At 38.2% G+C, this 20672-nt stretch overlaps 1 protein-coding gene across 1 annotated transcript in view; it reads right to left on the bottom strand.

The window, feature by feature from the left end:
* Positions 1-20672, bottom strand: part of PolrMT (mitochondrial RNA polymerase) — a 395821-nt gene that overhangs the window by 177843 nt on the left and 197306 nt on the right. The window contains exon 16 of the mRNA XM_090374544.1: positions 14340-14475. Coding sequence (XP_090230670.1) covers positions 14340-14475 — 136 coding nt within the window. The remainder of the gene's footprint in view (positions 1-14339; positions 14476-20672) is intronic.

Raw genomic sequence — 20672 nt, 5'->3', positions numbered from 1 at the left:
ACTGAAAAAGATTTAACGTGCCTTTTTTGTGAATTCCTTAAAAATTGTTAATTTTTTTTAAATGCTTCAATGGTAAAATTTTTCCCTATTAAGTACAGTTATTATTACTCTCTTAAAATGGATTGCATACATTACGGCACTTGAAGACACACAAGACCAGTGTTGGAAACATTTCCCCCCCCCCCTTCCTTGTAGTGTAGACAAATTGGATTACACATGCACCCATAATGTGAGTTACAGTTACATGACTTTTCTGTGATTTTGCATGATTCTGTGATTCTTAGGGTAGTGAATAGAAATATAAAATTGAAAGGTGCCACATGCTGTATAATAATACTGAATTTTGCAAGACAGTAGCAAATTTTCATTATAATAATGTTTTCCAGTAGGGTTTCAGCAGTCTTTTTGAATTATACAAGCTATTCACAAGTTACCACCTAATTCAGACTTGAAATTTCATTGTAGACATATTTAAAATAATCCATACTAAAATGCACATAAAATACTATATTGTTGGTCAAGGAATAGTAATGACTTTGAAATACATCGCATTTTGAATGATTTCCTATATCAAATTAACAAGGATATATTATATCGACTTCAATAGTATTTAATTTAAGAAAAAAATAATCTTCATTTACTTCCTCTATTTTTAGAGGTTGCCTGAGCTGGGTCTATATCGAATTCTAAATTTTCATACACCAAATCATCATATATGCTGAACTCTCACTCATGAAATTGTTGTATATGCTGCATTGTTATACACTGAATGTCTTGTCAAGTTGCATGGACCTGATAATAGTAATGAATACAAAACATCATTTAAGAAGTGTGTCGCCATCATTTCTATTCTGGAACAAAGAAAAGCAGACATAAAGTGAGATTTTGCATTACTCAGTGTTCTGGTATGATGGCTGAGTATCGATTATATCCAGAGTATGATATGGTTACAAAGGAACTGGATGCAAAAAATAATTTTGATTTCATATAATTGGATTTCAGGAAAGCTTTTGACACTGTTGCACATGGAGGACTACTGTACAAACTGGAGCAAAATGGTATTAAGGGTAAATTGCTACAATGGATGAGTGCGAAAAGACATAGGGTGGTAATCAATGGGTGCTGCTCTTCGTGGACTAATGTTATTAGTGGAGTCCCACGGGGTTCGGTGTTGAGTTCACTGTTGTTTTGTATATTTATCAATGATATTGATAAAGGTATATCAGGCTTAGTGTCGAAGTTTGCAGATGATACAAAGGTTGGCAGAGTTGTTAATGACAGTAATGGCAGTGTGCTACTGCAACAGGATCTAGATAATTTGGGCAGATGGGCTAAGAAGTGGCAACTGAAGTTTAACCTTGACAAATGCAAAGTACTGCATGTGGGTAGAAGTAACCCCAGAGAAACGTACCAACTGTGTGGTACTACACTTAAGGTGGTAGAAAACGAAAAAGACCTGGGAGTAATTGTGCAGTCAGATAAAAAGTTTTCTGAGCAATGCAGACAGGCTGCCAGGGCAGGTCATGGGATTTTGTCAATGATATATAGGAATTTTGCTAGCAGGGAAAAGGAAGTGATTGTCCCTCTGTATAAGGCAATGGTCAGGCCATGCCTTGAGTATTGCGTGCAGGTCTAGAGGGTCAGCCAGGTGGACAAAGTGCCTACTTGACAACCCAAAGGTCGCAGGTTCGAATCCCACCTCAGGCCTGGATCAAAGTACTGCAAAAACCTTGGGAGGTGCATCATGGCCACACAAGCTGATGTGCCAATAACTACAAAAAAAAAAAAAAAAAAACGGTCTAGAGGCCTCATTTTAGGAAGGATGTAGATTTGCTTGAGCGTGTACAGAGAAGGGCAACAAGATTTGTGAGGGGAATGAAGAGATCCTCTTACCAAGAGAGGCTTAAGTTCTGCAAATTGCAATGGCTGGAGACTAGGCACCTGTGTGGTGATCTGATTGAGGTGTATAAGGCCTTGAATGGGTTGAGCACGCTGAATTCTGATGGGATTCTTCCACTAGCTCAGATTACAAACCTAAGGGGGCATAAATTCAAATTAAGGAAAGACAGATGTAGAATAGATATGCGGGTGGTTAATTGCTGGAACAAACTTCCATCTGTTGTTGTGGAAGTTAATAGGTTAAATAAATTTAAGGAGGAACTGGACAAACATTTAGAGGGAATGGTTGTGTGAATTTTTTTTTTTTTTTGCTGATTCTGCATAAGCTCATACACTGCTTTCTTGCATCACATGCCACTACTACCACCTATCACAGTACATTGTCCTAACGATTGAGTTTGGAAGAGGAAGCACTGTGTGAGCTGCTTCTCATGGTTTGAACTGGGTCAGTTGAGACTTGATGAAATATTGACATAAACAAAACATTTTGGTACCCATAATTCTATGGAAATAGGCCTTTCATTTATCAGCATAAAAGCAGAATAACATCAATATAATATATCTTTACCAGAATAATAAGCTATGTCCCAGGTATGTATGCAATTAATTTGAAAAAAAAATAATAATAATAATAAATAAATAATAAATAAATAAATAAATCCACAAATGGCCTGGCAATCCCAAGATACTGATCTAAAATCCATAAAATACCTTTGGGATAAGTTGGAATTCTGAATAAGGTTGAGGTCAGTGTGGCCAAGTCTGACTGCTGTAATGGTGACTGCACTTTTTTATTTTTATTTATCGGTGTATGCAGCCCCAGCCAAACTATGGCAACTCCACGTTATTATATATAGCAGGAGTGGCCAACTTAATTTGTGATGTGATATACTTTTTTCCTTCAAAATGTGCTGTGATCTACCATCTCAAAAATTTCATTGCACAAGGTGCACAAATCGAGGGATGACTGTACTTTGTATATTTAAAATTCGTCATGATTGACCGAAATTAAATCCGCAATCGACTCGTTGGCCATCCCTGATATATAGATACTGTATAGATAAAGGCAAATCAATGTAGTGGTGTATATGTACCATAGTGTAGTGTTGGGTTATGTTGTTCATTGAAAACGTGAATGGGACTAGGGCTCTAAATCTTGTCCAATTGAATGCTCAAAGAGCAAGAGCCGTTGTAGATCGGATCAAACTCAAATTGGAAGAAAATAATATAGATATCTTGGTACTCCAGGAACCCTACCCACATATGGGTAGGGTTCAGGGATACCCAAGAGGCTATAAAATAATAGAATACACCTCAGGTGTCCCTTCTACAGCAATAGTAGTTAAAAATACTGACCTTACAGTCACAAAGCTGGGTCACCTCTGCTCCCCAGTGGGAGTGTGTGCCCATATCACCAGTGCTGTAGGACAGTTTTACATAATTTCACTATATTCCAGACCAGGTGAAGATATAAATCCAACTATCGAATACCTACAAGTTTGTTGTTTGTTATTTGGTTTTTAGGAGCATTAGCAACTAAGGCCATATTGCTCCGGGATATGCGGTGGTCATTCCCTGACCTTTCCGCATCCTCCGTATTTGGTGGTGACGGGCTCGAACCCCGGTCTAATCAAGGAGCGTGTGCTACGCACTGCTGTTCCTTCCCACCTGGCTACGGAGGCGCCTATATATATATATACACACCTACAAGTAGTCAAACTTGCTACCTACTGCAAATATCATAGTGTGTGCTGATGTCAACTGCCGGTCAGCCTTATGGCATAGCCGTACGGAAGACAGAGCAGGCACACACAATGGCCAGATACTTTCAGACTACATAGCCACCTCACCCTTTCAAGTGCTAAATCAACCAAATAACCTCCCAACTTTTAGCAGAACCATGTGGGAGAGTGACATTGATATTACTCTTGCCACCAATTCAACAGTTTATAAAATCACAGACTGGGTGTCCAGCCAGCCTGGACCACATCAGATCACAGAGCCATCACCTTCAAACTAAACAAGCAATCACAAACACCCCAACACTCCTTGCTGGATATCAAAAGGTATAAGCTCGAAAAGGCAAACTGGCAGATTTTTGCAGAACATACAGCAGCTCATCTGCAAAAACAGGAAAATAAGTGGTCTAGATCAGGCAACTGTAGCCTGGACTATGAAAAACATTTTAACAAAAACAGCAACCCTGTCTATCCCACGGAAAAAACCGAGGAAGCAGACAGTTCCCTGGTGGTGCCCCGAACTGACTATACTCAGAAGTAGGGTACACCAGGCGAGGAGACATTTTCAAAGAGCCAGAACATCTTGGCCACAAAATGAGGTGGATGCACAGAGAGATTCTTATAGAACTCTCAGGAATCAGTATACAGCCCTCATAAGAGACAAGAAAAAGGAATACTGGAGGCACTTGGTGGGAACTACTGGAAACAATAACCCTTGGGGAGTTGTCTACAGAATAGTGACCAACAAGCTGCCAAGAGGAGATGTCTTAGAAACTACTGTCAAACCAGATGGAACCCCAACCCTGTGTTGGGTGGATTCTGTAAATAACATCCTAGACAGTATCATTCAGACAGAAACTGGAAATCATTCCCCCACCCAGCTAGACATTATAAAAGAAAACACTGAATATGACAATACTAATATTGAACCTCTGTTCACTATACAAGACTTAGAAATAGCACTATCTAAAACCAAAAACAATACATGCCCAGGTTTTGACCTCTTAGAGGTTGAGATTATCAAAAAATTAGCAGAAATAGCACCATATAAATTAATAGCACTATATAATAACTGTATGACAGAAGGTATATTCCCAAAAATATGGAAACAAGCTGTGCTAAGATTAATCCTCAAAAACCCTGAAAAACTCCCTACTGATCCCGAATCATATAGACCAATAGCCCTACTCCCTGTACTAGGGAAAATATATTAAAGACTAATATATAGCAGATTAGCTCAATATTACACAGAAGCAGGTTTGCATTCCAACAATCAGTACGGTTTTAAGCAGGGCAATTCTACGGAGGATGCCATGCACCACCTACTGACAACAGTTAAAAACACAGAGGCGAAATATATGCTGGCAATCTCCACTGACTTTGCTGGGGCATTTGACTCACTCTGGTGGCCTAGTGTCCTTAGGAGACTTCGCCAGGCAAATGCCCCACAAAACCTCTATAAGGTAATAAACAGCTACCTTACAGACAGAAGTGTCTCAGTATGCACAAGGTTCCAGGAATTGACACGCCCTGTGAATAATGGCTGCCCGCAGGGTTCAATCCTTGGCCCTTTCTTTTGGAACATTGTTCTGGATGAATTTCTGGCCTTGGATCTGGGCCCCGTGGAAAGCCTGGCCTTTGCAGATGACATGATTTTCCTTGTAAAAGGTAACTCACGAGTGGTTGTAGAGCAAAGATCAAATGCCGCCCTCCTGCAGGTGCAGGAGTGGGCACAAATGCATGCTCAAAATATCGCCTGAAAAAACCAAACAAATACTTCTAAAAGGCAATTTGGACATAAGACATCCACAAATCAAAATTAACACAACCACTATAAAAATGGTAACAGAACTAAAATATCTTGGAGTGGTCTTTGATTGTAAATTAACTTTTTACCCCCATTTGATCTACTTGGCGAAGAAAGTGAGAAATTATGCAGGTATGATTGCCAGGATCAGTTCAGCAGACTGGGGACTCAAAAGAAAGACCCTGGCAATCATATACCGTGCAATGTTCCTACCTGTTATCACCTATGCAGCCGGTGCGTGGTTCATCCGCTCGGCCATAGTAAGAAATAGGAATAAATTAGAATTGATACAAAGGACAATACTACTCACTATTACCAGAGCATGTCACACAGTAAGCACATCTGCACTACAGTTGCTGGCCAGAACTTTACCTGGAAGTAGCCAAAAAACTTTACCTCCCACTTTACCTGGAAGTAGCCAAAAGAGGCTTATATTATAGATTTAAAAAGGGCATACCCACAGAATTTCTGGGGATAGCCCTTGACATGGCCAACACCTTCAATGATGAAAGAAAAAGAATAGCCGCAAAGCTCCACGAGCTATGGCAAACAAAGTGGGAGCAGGAAACCAGAGGTCTGGTTACCAAACGGTTTCTGCCACGGGTGTCAATGGTTAGCCCAAAGCCACCTAAGTGGTATGCCCCTGGACTTTTTACAACATTTATATTGACAGGTCATGGCTCTCTAAAGGCAAAACTAACCTCCTTAGGCCTGACCGATGACCCAAACTGCACCTGTGGTGAAAGTGAAGACTGGGCACACATTCTATATGAATGTATAATATATGACATCCCCAGAACAGAGCTAATAGCACAGATTGTTCCCCTTCCCAGGGGAGAAGAACATCTATTCATCATAGAAGAGCAAAACTATAAAGCTTTTACATCTTTCACACAGAAAGTATTCAAAATGCACAGAGCAATGCATAGAATGGCAATTCAGCCCTCCCAGTAATCAATAGTAAAATTGCCCAAGTTTCCCACCACGCCCAGACGATGATTTAAAAACTGTCAGGATAGCAGTATTCTGCACCCTGACAGAAACCTGACATGACAAACCTTCCCAGGACTACCCTGCCATGTATAGGAACCTGGGGCCACATGCCAAATAAGTAACCACGTAGGGGAGGGAGATGTACAGGCAGCCCGAGGAGCAGATTAACTGAAAAATATCAGTAGGCTAGTAGCAAAGGGATGCAATGTAGAATGAATGAATGAGAATGAATGAATGAGAATGAATAGGCTGGGAACTGAGTGAACTAGGAATTATGGTAAAAGGGAATAAATGGCAGTTTTGGTGAAAGAAAGAGTGACCTAGCATGACGGAAAGAGAGAGTGAATGGGAATGAGTGGAAAAGCAAATGTAATTGGCCGAAAGAATACAAAGTTAAAAATAATTTACATTACTTTATATATATATACTGTACCAACAAACATTTACTAACCACATCAACACTATCACTGCATTCTCCCCTGGCCTGCAAAAAAAAAAAAAAAAAAAACTTGCGGCTAGGCCTGCACCACAACTGAAGAATAACAGTAAATTGAGGTGCCCAGAGAGTGCAGTGTAGAAGGTAAGAGTCGAATAAATGAGATGAGAGCTAGAAGAATGAATAAAGTGTAAGCGTGTGAGAAAAAGAACACAAACCATAAATGCTACAGTTAAGTACACACTAACCCTAGTTTTAATTAGTATTTAAATTTCCACAACACATCATTGCATCCCCTCCTGGTGTTTGAGAAAAAGATGAATGAGTTGAGTGAAAAAAAAAAATATATATATATATATATATATAATCATCAAGAATAATGCAATAGAGAAGTTATATGCTATAGGGGGGAAGAAAATTAAGAATTAGATTAAATAAGACTGAATTACAATAACATGAATTATGGATCAGGGTCACTGCTATCGCAAAAGTACCCTATAGCCATAATGTATATATAAAATATTATTAGTATAAAATACAGTAAGTAGATGTTTATGCATAGAAATAAACTAATGAAAATACGGTGTACCCTGAGGAGCAATATACGTTGTGAACGAAGGGGGGGAAAGAAAGGAACCGGAAAAAATAATTGTAACGACTGAAAAGTAAACCAAATGAATTTTTTGAAGAAACGACCAAGGTGGTACAGAAGTAAGAGCATTGCTGTCTTTTTCATGATTTTGGTGGATGACCTCTGATGAAGACACAAAAATTATGAGATTCTGCAATGCTATCTCCACCTTGGTCGTTTCTTCAAAAAATTCATTTGGTTTACTTTTCAATGGTTACAATTATTTTTTCCGGTTCCTTTCTTCCCCCCTTCGTTCACAACGTATATTGCTCCCAGGGTACACTGTATTTTCATTAGTTTATTTCTATGCATAAACATCTACTTACTGTATTTTATACTAATAATATTTTATATATATATATATATATATATATATATATATATACACACACACCGCAATTAGATAAGTTATAGTGTAAGTGCCCTCCATGGTTTGAAAATCGATGCAGCCTCAAGCCAACTTACCCCCGGTATACATGAAACAACATATAATAATAAGATAATTAATATAATAAGCCTTACGTGGGAAAGGTATTTTGCAAGGGACTTTGTCGAGGGCTAAACCCCTAACAAAATATCCAACCCATGTTAGGCTGAGCTATCGGTTTCTGTTATCATCTGCCTGTACATCATGACCAAAAAGTCCATAATAATGGATAATTACTTTAAGTTAAAATTAAGTACTAAGCAAGCCAATAAAATTAATAACTATTAAGCTGGCTGACCATTAAGGTAGTATGTCTAAACTGTAATTTGGTTGAATCCAGGCTGGATGATATTTAGCCCGACCGATTGCTGCAACAATATAAGCACAACTGAGAACTGATTAATATTTGCTCAATATTTGCTGAATAAAGGCTAAATTAGCTAACAAAAGGAGAACGGAAAGCGGTGTAGATAAAGCAATAGTACCTCACTCCCCCTCGAATTACTCTAATAGTTCGTGAGGTATGAAAAAAAGGCAAGAGGATAGATAAAAGTGAAAAGTCAAAGGAAAAGTAATTAATCGATTATATATCGGATATAACCGGGAGCATAACTTCCCGACCCTAAAAGGTAGGGATCCTGGTTTGGTAGTAAGAGCAGGTGAAGGATATCAATAAAATGCGAAAGGAAAAAACGGAATGGCTAATTCCTAAGATATTTTATGCTAATATATATAAAACAAACGTAAATATGGCAAGTAGTGTCGAACTTTTTGTTAAGCGTTAAAAAATGCAGGTGGTAGTACGGTAGCACCCGTATAGTACCCGACAATGATACTAAAATACATACGTTACCGTAGCCCGTAGCGGAAACAACTAAAAGCCTGTAAGTCTACGCACAAGTCGTTTATAACTGCTGCGTTGACGGCACCACCTAAGATGTGTCAAATATCAGCCAAATTGAGATAAATAAAAGGATAATAGCGCCCTCTTTAGTAGTGAAAGCAAAACCAATAAATTCTCAGATGCAGAAGAGAAATCTCAGTAGAAGAAGAGAAACGAATTAATTCCTACTGTAAAAACACATATGGGTACGACTTTTCTAAGGAGTGTAAGCTATATATGGCGTGTTTCTACAGCAGTACCTAATATGTACATGTATATACAAAGGCAAATTAGTAACCGTCTCACTCAATAGATACCGATCTGATGTATAAAACCAGATAATAATTCCATTAAAACTTCCCGACCCTAAACTTTTAGGGTCGGGAAGTTACGCTCCCGGTTATATCCAATGTATAATCGATTAATTACTTTTCCTTTGACTTTTCACTTTTATCTATCCTCTTGCCTTTCTTTCATACCTCACGAACTATTAGAGTAATTCGAGGGGGAGTGAGGTACTATTGCTTTATCTACACCGCTTTCCGTTCTCCTTTTGTTAGCTAATTTAGCCTTTATTCAGCAAATATTAATCAGTTCTCAGTTGTGCTTATATTGTTGCAGCAATTGGTCGGGCTAAATATCATCCAGCCTGGATTCAACCAAATTACAGTTTAGACATACTACCTTAATGGTCGGCCAGCTTAATAGTTATTTATTGGCTTGCTTAGTACTTAATTTTAACTTAAAGTAATTATCCATTATTATGGACTTTTTGGTCACGGTATACAGGCAGATGATAACAGAAACCGATAGCTCAGCCTAACATGGGTTGGATATTTTGTAGGGGTTTAGCCCTCGACAAAGTCCCTTGCAAAATACCTTTCCCACGTAAGGCTTATTATATTAATTATCTTATTATTATATATGTTGTTTCATGTATACCGGTGGTACAGTTGGCTTGAGGCTGCATCGATTTTCAAACCATGGAGGGCACTTACACTATAACTTATCTAATTTATAGTGTAAGTGCATATCTAACGTCCGATGTAATGTTCTATCGCTCAATGGCATTAATCGGTTCGTTCTATATTTAACACTTAATATTTAAGTTTTAAGTTTTAATTTTATAATTTAAACTCTGTAATATTTTGATTCTATATATATATATATATATATATATATATAAAAAAAACTTGGAAAAAAATTATAAAATAAGAAAAAAGTATTTAAAAAAAATAAATAATAAAAAAATAAATAAAAAAATAATAATAAAAAAAGAATGCAAATAGAGTGAGAATACAGATTATGAATGAAGTAAATGTGTGCCTCTCCCACCCTCTCGCCTGGTGGGTTCCCCACTGCCAGCTAACATATCCCACCCCCGGAACGGGACGGGCAGCTTAACCTTCATACCGGATTCGACACTCCTTGGACATGACACCGACGAAGACATTCTGCGGCTTTGCTGCCAACGCGCCATTCTGAACTGGGTACTCTAACCTGGTTCCCTTTAAAACCCCATCCCCAGGCAGGGGAGGGAGGAGACGGATCTCTGTCTCCTCTCCTCTCCTCCCTGCCTACACCCCATACTTCGCCTGGTGGGGCTTGTCTCCACTGACCTCTTTAGGGATGCCTACTCTATCGTCCCTATTCTTCTATCTGTTTTCCCCCCAGTCTTCAGTCTCCCTCCCTCTCTCACTAAATCGACCGAGTACACCCTTAACAATGCTGCCAAATTCTAATCAACGTCTAAATTCTACCGGTTCCCTGTAAATCTCTAAGACAACTAACACTATTAGCTTTTATCTAGCGTATAGCCTCACATGTCTAAATTTAATAACATCAAAATTTTGCCCGACCTATTTGCCCTTTAACACATCTCTTTAGCATTCAACCCCAACCAGCGATTTCCTAACAGCAATCCCATTAAGTATTAATGTCAAACGCAATTTTTTTTTATTATTTTTTTAAAAATAGGTCCTAGCCACTGAAATCCCAGGAAACTAGGTGCAGGACCTGCCAGAGCAATTTGTTGTGATATTGGATACACCTGGCTCGCCTCCACGTGGCAGGGTATGGGCAACTTCGGCCGCACTAGGGGCCTGACAGCCAATAAGCCGGATAAACAATGGGCACAACATATCACACTGCACAGACATGGCCCACACACTTTCAAGTCTCTGGCTTGACAGTGTACTGTCCTCGATACAGTGAAACACACGCGGAGATGGGAGAAATCCCAGGTGCCGTCTGACATGAACATACCTTATGTTCATGCTGTATAACTGGCCACTTCTAGTTCACTCCAACAAGCTGGAACAGACTAGTTACCATCCCTGGCATGCGGAGCCAGGCCAGAGATTTAATATCTAGCACCCAAAGTTTTAACTCTTCTATCACGTACTATATATACACTTCAGTAGTGTGAACGTTGCAGAAGGCAATAAGGTTTTTGCAGGATATCGAGTGGATCTGCAGAAAGGAAATACAAGAGCAAGATACATACTTCTCAATCTCAAACGCTGATAAATTCAAGTTTGAAATTGAGAAGGATGAGTTTTTAAAAGAGTGTATGGTTTCCTTTCAAAAGACAATAAGTTTAGCAAGAATAAGTACTGGATCTTGGCTATTAGTCACAGAGTGAGAGAATATTTTTTGTATTTGAACTGTGTGTTTTTATTGGTTGATATGATGCTTATTGTTTTAGAAGATATTACCTGATTACAATTTGCCATTAGTGTCTAAGGTATGAACATGCTGCTGGATGTTACTACTCACAACAGAAAATTTGTTCATACTGTGCAAGACATGGAAATTCCTATATTGATTGCGCTTATAGAGATATAACACCAACTTGTGCAAATTGTTTAGTAGCAAATCGTTATGCAACTCATTCTGTCCAAAGTGCTACTTGTCCTTCATTTCGGAAAGCTCTGCAATTAGTTATGGGTAAGACAGATTATGATTGTCTTTTCTGAAAACTGGATTAAGTTGTGTACGGATGCGATGGATTGGAACTTTGTTTTTTGTTTCTTTTTCTTTTCTTTATTTTGTTTTATTTCATGTCTTGTTTTATACTAGTACTTTGTCTTCTTTTTCTTTAATTAAATCCTGTTGTTCATCTCTGCATACATTGCACTACTTCTGTGTGGTGTCATCCCTTGATTTTAATGTGGTATCATTAGAATCAAGTACCCTTGTACCCCCACTACTCTCTCTGTCACTTATTGGGGAAGAATATAAGGATTTACCTGTATTCTCAAGATTCTTTGCAGCCTGAGATGAATAGCTCTGCTCTATGCATATTCCTCGTAGTCCACGAACTGCTCTGTCCTGCTTGAGTACTGAATTTCAAGCTGCCACTACTCTGTACTTTTACTGGATTTACCTGGGCTGTTTGTCCAGGTTCCAACACAACACCTTGCCTGTTATAACAATTGCCATCCATCAGATCACCCATACATTTTGAAGATATAACATGTATGGGATTAGGTAGGTGCTCATCATTATCCTCCTCACAGTCCTCAGCACTAGTCCTAGTCGTGCACTGATCTTCAACTGGGCTATTCAAAGCCTGTCAACAAGTTCCACCTATCCCTAACCACAGCCAAAACACAGTTCTTGTGGTCCAAACCCACTGACATCAATATAGTCATCACATCCATGTGAATTTGTGGCAGGATATCTCCCAATTTGACAGCATCCAAATCTCATGCTTCAAGAAACTCATCAGTTGCCTTTTCATCATTTACTCTCGATTTCTTCTCCTTACCCAGAATACCTCTGTATCCTGTACACAACAAATGAAATGACATCAACACATCACTGATCTTCAAAGGTTCCAACATCTGGAATTTTTGAAGACCAATTCACTGTACTGAAGGAGGAATGGTACCAAATTCCAGCTGACTGTTAATGTGAACTGGATGAAAGTCTCCTGCAGAGGATCAATTTTATCATTCAAGCCAGAGGTAGGTCCATTAGTTATTAATTTCTTTAATTAAAAATACAGTTTCTTCAATGTCATTGGAGAACAACACTTAACAGAACAGTATATATTTTCAGACTGTGATGTTAACAATAAACTTATTTCAGTCATCCTGACACACATTCAGACTAATATATAAAGGGTACTAGGAAAGTTTTGCAATACAGCTTTGTTTATTTAATTTTTTCAAAGTAATTTCCTCTACATTCAATACACCTCTCCATCCTCCGAAACCAATCTTTAAACCAGTTCTGCCAAGTTTCACTAGGGGGTAAAGCACACTAGTTGTCCCAAGCCCGTAGAAGGTCCTCATCACTGGAAAACCGCCTCCCTTTTAGCTTCATTTTCACATGCGGGAACAGAGCAAAGTCGCAGGGAGCAAGGTCTGGACTGTAGGGAGGGTGCTCGAGAAGTTTCAGTCCTGTCGTGGTCAAATATTCGGTGCAGGCTTTGGCGCGGTGAGCTGGAGCATTTTCGTGATGGAGGTACCAGGTGTCCATTCTTGACTTTGGCCGCAGGTTCTTCATAGATCCAATGACTTTAGGCAGGCATTGTTCAGTATACCACTTAGCTGTGACTGTCTTCTGCGTGTCCAAAACGACACGTTGCACAATTCCACTCGATTTGAAAAATACAGCTATCATTTTCTTCTTTACAGATCGGGATTTTCTGACAATTACGGGTGTGTCGTCATCATCAAAGACCCAAACTTTGTTTTGAGCCTTGGTCGGCAGATCGTAATAGTACAGCCAAGTCTCGTCACCTGTCACGATGTTGTTCACATACCGAGATTGTCCCTTATCAAACTTTTTTAACATCTCCCGGCACCAAGTCACACGTCGTGTCATCTGCTCTTCAGTCAGTTGATGCGGCACCCAGAGAGAACAAAGTTTCTTCACGTGCAAATGATCTTGCAGAATCGAACGAATTGCTGGTGCATTTAGGCCCAAAGTATCCTCTATCTGTTGGTAGGTCACTCGCCTGTTTTCGTCAAGCATTTTCCTCACAGCAGTAACGTTTTCCTCCGTAACTGACGTTCGTGGCCTTCCCGGCCTCTCAGAATCCTCCAGAGTGAAATTTCCCCTTTGGAATTCTCTATACCACCTGAATATCGTTGTACGAAGTGGACAATCATCATCTAGTGCAAGAGTCATTTCTTCTAAGCACTGGTCTATGGTTAAACCACACACGAAATTATACCGCAAAACTGTCCTTATCTCATTTTGTGACCACAATGCCATCGCAAGCACTTTACACTCTCACTACTAATGAATAACTGAGCCCATCGACTTGGCGCGGCGGCTACTATGCACGTATGAACATGTCTCAACATGCAGCAACAAGCAGCTTCCTGTGATTCATTGTTGCGTCATATTGCAAAACTTTCCTAGTACCCTTTGTATATAATAAATAATAACCAAATACTGTAATAATCCATAATAATACAGTTTATAAATTTCTTCACGATCCATTCAAAGTTTTTAGCTTATAAATATAAAAGATAAAACAGGAGTGTGATACAGTTGATTTTCTTACTTGAAGATAATATTAAACCTCCATCATATAAATTTGTCCATGGTAAAGGTGGACATAACATTGGCATCTCACTAATGTCGAAAATGAGCTCTTCTAACTCAGCTTCAATAAAAATTCTGCACAAGACAGGATGTGGCTGCAATATAAATCAAAACACAGAAGTTAAAATGCTTCAGCACTGGATTCAAATGTGTTTAATATAGAATTTAACAGTTGAGTAAATAAATTAATATATTAAAGAGGAATTAATATATTAAATATAAATTAATTTAATAAAGAAGAGGGGTACTATTTCAATGCATGTTTGAAAAACTGAAACAGTCTTATAAAATAACATTACTATGCATTATGTTTTTCTGTCAACAGTCTGGATATGCTTCTGTCCTTCCAGTGACAGCATTTGGGTTTAGGCCCTTTAGAAACAACTACATTTGTCAACATAGCCAACCTAAAGTAACTAATATCATTTTTAATCAGATAATATCATCCATTAAGCAAATCTGTTATCTATTAAAAAAGAAAAAGCATTGGTGTTTCTGGGTTTTGGAACTATTTAGCTCCATCATTAGATAGTAGGTAGCCCATATTAGCATTGTGTTGAGCAGTGCATGGATGTCAAATCTAAATGAACAAAGTGGCAGTTTAGAAGAAAACTTTTTATTAAAACTCTATATTAAACCCCATTAAGTATGCTACATGAGCTCGATGCTACAATATAATAAAGCAGTGGAATACTTTTTTAATGGGAGTCAGGGGAAAATTGAAAGTTTTATAAAATGTTACTGTGCATCAGTTTATGGATAACAGATTTGCCTAATGGGTGATGTTACCCAATTAAAAATGATATTAATTACTTTAGGTTGACTATGTGGACAAATGTAGAGATCCCTAAAGAGCCTAATCCCAAGTACTGTCAGAGGGGCAGGGCAAAAGCATCCCCAGATGGTCAATGGAAAAATATAACATAGAGTAGTATTATTTTATAAAACTATTTCAATAAATTATATTAAAATTAATATATTAATATATATTAATTGTATTAAAATCAATATATTAAATTAATATAATAAAAATAAAAATACAACTAAAAACAGGTAGTCAGTCCTGTATAACACGTGTTTACACTACAATCGATCATACACGAGTTATAAATAGGGGAACGATATTATATATAACACAAACCGAATTCACTTATGCATGATTCGCCTTTGTGTTTACAAAAAATAGCAGTGTTGAACGTGGAATCACCCCAACTGAATACAACATGATAGGAATGAAGAGAAGATTCTGAAAATGTAATTGTTTTTTATATCGGTGAAGGGAAAACACATTTCACCATAATAACGTAAAAACCCACACAATTCCAGCTATCGGTATTATCACAAATGCAATTAGATCGAGTTTACTACCAGTTTATAACAGAAACACAAACTAGCAAAAACACAACTGGAAATTGTTTTTATTATTTTATGGTAGTGGCCTCCAGAAATGTGCTTTAGTAAAATGTGAGCTGGTGAGGTGTTAATAGTGTGTCTCTGCCTTTACGGTGTTGTTTATTCAGTTGCTACACATGCACAGCTTTGTTTATGTGTATCAAGCATGCCTCCTCATTTTGAAATTGTGCTTTATTCCCTAAAAATGAGTAAAATACTTAAAAGGTGTGAAAAGGAAGCGTCCTGGTAAAGACACTACAGATTCAGAGAGAAAAAGAAAAGAAATATTGGTAGACAGAGGCGGACTGGGTCAAAAATTCTTACCCGGGAAAATTTGTAGCGGCCTCATACTAGCGTTTATGGCCAAAATCACACCAGCCTCCATCATCGTCTGGCTGCCGGCCCACCGGAGTTTCTCCCGTAAGGCTTATGGCCAGTCCGCCTCTATCAATAGAGAAAAAATATGAAATTGTGAAACACTGAGTGAAATGGAAGACCATGTGATACTGCACGTGCAACAGGCATAAATGAGGCAACGCCGAGAATTAATAAAAACAACTTTCATAGCAGGAACAACTCGAAGTGTAACAAAATCTATTAAATCAAGACAAAGAATTGGAAGAGATGGAATGGCTGTCATCTCTCTGGATAGAAGATCAAACAAAAAAACAAGTTTGCTTATGATAGAACCAAAAGCATTAGCAATATTTTATTACATAATAGTCAATGCCAAACACAATATTTATTGTGTTTGGTAATGTTTTGGTTACAAATGTGTGTTCAACCTTGGGTGGTCGGCACCTAACCCTATTTTACCCCATAGGGCCTGTTATTTGCATGATTTTGCATTGCACGAGGGTTTCTAGGAACACAACTATTGTGCTATACGAGGACTGACTGTACTAAAAAATAATGGAAATTTGAAACCTTAGAAATATGTAAATAAACAGATGACACACTAACCAATTAAGAGGATTGCACTCCTTGTTAAATCTGCAAATGGGGAATCTGCATTTGGAGAATATATTCTATAATAGCAAAATAGGACCTCTGTTCAAAGTCCAGAAATTGACAAAATCTCCATATGGAAGATTCAACAATAAAATGGCCCAACATTAAATGGAAACCAACAATACAAATGTTGTCACCATGGGGCCAGAGTGCCAAAATTGGACAAAGAACGAGATTTGTATTTATAATTAGGAGAACACAAGAAAAACACCACTTTCTTTGATTCAGCCATACATTTCTAGGAGAAGACCATGCCAGAGACTTCCAGACATCATTTAAGTGACTGTCAGATTTAAATACAAAGGGTACTAGGAAAGTTTTGCAATACAGCTTTGTTTATTTAATTTTTTCAAAGTAATTTCCTCTACATTCAATACACCTCTCCATCCTCCGAAACCAATCTTTAAACCAGTTCTGCCAAGTTTCACTAGGGAGTAAAGCACACTCGTTGTCCCAAGCCAGTAGAAGGTCCTCATCACTGGAAAACCGCCTCCTTTTTAGCTTCATTTTCACATGCGGGAACAGTGCAAAGTCGCAGGGAGCAAGGTCTGGACTGTAGGGAGGGTGCTCGAGAAGTTTCAGTCCTGTCGTGGTCAAATATTCGGTGCAGGCTTTGGCGCGGTGAGCTGCAGCATTATCGTGATGGAGGTACCAGGTGTCCATTCTTGACTTGGGCCGCAGGTTCTTCATAGATCCAATGACTTTAGGCGGGCATTGTTCAGTATACCACTTAGCTGTGACTGTCTTCTGCGTGTCCAAAACGACACGTTCCACAATTCCGCTCGATTTGAAAAATACAGCTATCATTTTCTTCTTTACAGATCGGGATTTTCTGACAATTACGGGTGTGTCGTCATCATCAAAGACCCAAACTTTGTTTTGAGCCTTGGTCGGCAGATCGTAATAGTACAGCCAAGTCTCATCACCTGTCACGATGTTGTTCACATACCGAGATTGTCCCTTATCAAACTTTTTTAACATCTCCCGGCACCAAGTCACACGTCGTGTCATCTGCTCTTCAGTCAGTTGATGCGGCACCCAGAGAGAACAAAGTTTCTTCACGTGCAAATGATCTTGCAGAATCGAACGAATTGCTGGTGCATTTAGGCCCAAAGTATCCTCTATCTGTTGGTAGGTCACTCGCCTGTTTTCGTCAAGCATTTTCCTCACAGCAGTAACGTTTTCCTCCGTAACTGACGTTCGTGGCCTTCCCGGCCTCTCAGAATCCTCCAGAGTGAAATTTCCCCTTTGGAATTCTCTATACCACCTGAATATCGTTGTACGATGTGGACAATCATCATCTAGTGCAAGAGTCATTTCTTCTAAGCACTGGTCTATGGTTAAACCACGCACGAAATTATACCGCAAAACTGTCCTTATCTCATTTCGTGACCACGATGCCATCGCAAGCACTTTACACTCTCACTACTAATGAATAACTGAGCCCATCGACTTGGCACGGCGGCTACTATGCACGTATGAACATGTCTCAACATGCAGCAACAAGCAGCTTCCTGTGATTCATTGTTGCGTCATATTGCAAAACTTTCCTAGTACCCTTTGTACAGGATCCACAGACTTTATGCAATATCTTTTTTTAAATCTGAGCATTGCCGAACAATGATGCCATTCATGTGTTCAAAAGCAGAATCCTCAATAGAGGACCTTCCTGTTGCAAGATTCCATTACAAGACTACTCCCAGGTGACCACAATTTGTTCTTCCTGCTTCTTCCTCTCCTCCGAATCTGCTAGCATCATCTCTGCTCAGGAAATTGTATGACTGCAATCCTAGAAAATGCTTTCCTACTGCTAGTTTACGATTTTTCAGTGAGAAACAATGGTTTTCCACTTCAAAATAGTAAAACATTACACCCATTTTATGAGAGCATTACTGAGCAAAGATCACTGGCATTACTCAGCAAACTCTGCTTGGGCATGTACACCCTTCCACCTACCTACAGCACCATAAAACAATCATATACTCCAGTTGTGTTGTACACCACAGCAAAATTGAGATCTAGAAATTAATGATATTTAATCAACTGATAAATAAATAGATACAGAGTATTACAAAGTACTACTGTATTATAAAATAATAACCAAGGTTTTTTTTTACAATTTTTTTTTATTATTTAAAAATATTTGTTGAATATTTCCAATTTAAATTTTGGCAATAATTTTATGCTAATTTAGGAAATCAGTTCAAAATAATAATAAATTAATATTAAAAGCAGTTAAGTAGAAGAAAGTTTTCATTTTATAATTTTTTAAAAATTACATGAAAAACTTTGTCCCACAGATCCAGCCATAGCAGAAACTGCACTACTATGAACCCACACATGTCCAGCAAACTGATGAAAGTTAATAATAATCATGTTTCCTAAAATCTCTTTCCTATTAATTCACTTTTTTTTTTTTTTTTCCCACATAATATCAACCATTTTATCATTGGTGAAGTGGAATATGTAGTACTAAATGCACTGTCAGTCACCTGGAGATCATTTGAATCCCCCCCCCCCCCACCTCACACTTTCAATCAAAAACAATTTTGCTCATTCAGAAGTAATTCAGAGTGCTTTCCAAGGTAATTTCTGTGACAATTCCTCTATTAAAAATTCTGTCTCTCTTGAATAGGCTGAAAATGATCCTCAAAATTTAATTATACACAATGGGCTAATCATCCTTTGTGATTTCCATAAAACAGCTGACTGTTGTTATTAACTGTTTGCTGTAACATTATTCCTATCCTGCAAATAAATATGTGCTGAAAATGTGGTTTTCATTCAATCATTACACCATTGGGGGGGGGGGGTAATGTAAAAATCTCACAAATCACAGTGCTTTGATGAAAACGTTTGGCAAAACTCAAGCAGTTATTCTTGCTTCTAAGATCTTTGACTGTATTTTACATGAACATCTGAACAAGCTCACACCTTATAGTTTGCCTACTGTTTTTTGCAACAGTGTGGCTAGTTTTCTTTCCAAATTCTCACTGTGGGTGGTAGTACGTGTCTCTCTAACTTCTTCATTAGTGCTGGTATTCCTCAAAGTTCAGTTCTTTCTCCCATTCTTTTTCCCTCATGTATATTAATTAACTCTCTTTTCCATTAATTGGAAATCCTCCACATAGTTTTGCTGATGATACTATATTCCACCTTCTGTTTTGACAAAACCTGCTCTGCAAAAACACTTCAACTTTTTTTTAATTAATTAATTAATTTATTGATTTCAACCATAAAACAGCATACAATCACGACAAAAAATATATTCACAAGAAAACACTGAATATCCACTAACAATTCTTTAAACTGACATCTAGGTAACTGGAGGGAAGGAAACTTGGTTTACTTCAATGACTTGCTTCTCTGTTGCTCCTGTGCTCAATTTCAACACTCAAATTTCTAGTTAGATCACATATCCTGATTTTCAGTCTCTCTCTCTCTTGACATAAACACATCACAAATATTATTTACTTTGCATTTAATACTGGGTTTTCCTTTTCACTCTTCACGTTACTTTTCTTCTCAACAGTTACATTAGTGACTCTATACAAATCTTGAATAACTGTTCCTCCATTGGTAGTGGTGCTGCTCTCAAAACCTCTTTCTAGCTTCTAGATTTCATCCAAAAGATAGTAGTCAGCTTATTTATTGACCCATCCCTTATAAACTGTCTCCACTCTTTGTAACACAGATGTTCAATTTCTGCTGATGGCCTTTTCTGTGATTCTACCACTCACTTCCAAACACATGCCTCACCTAGTCAATATTCATTCACTGTCCAACTCACAGAATGAACATTTTCTCTTCTTTTCATCTGTCCATTCTACTTCTGTTCTCTGGAGCAATCTTTTTTTATATGTATGCAACATATATGCAATAACTATTT

Source organism: Mastigoproctus giganteus, chromosome 5 (assembly GCF_048544385.1).
Source record: "Mastigoproctus giganteus isolate SK-2022 chromosome 5, ASM4854438v1, whole genome shotgun sequence".
In the NCBI taxonomy this organism is placed as follows: Eukaryota; Metazoa; Arthropoda; class Arachnida; order Uropygi; family Thelyphonidae; genus Mastigoproctus; species Mastigoproctus giganteus.
This window is presented reverse-complemented; position numbering and strand designations above follow the sequence as displayed.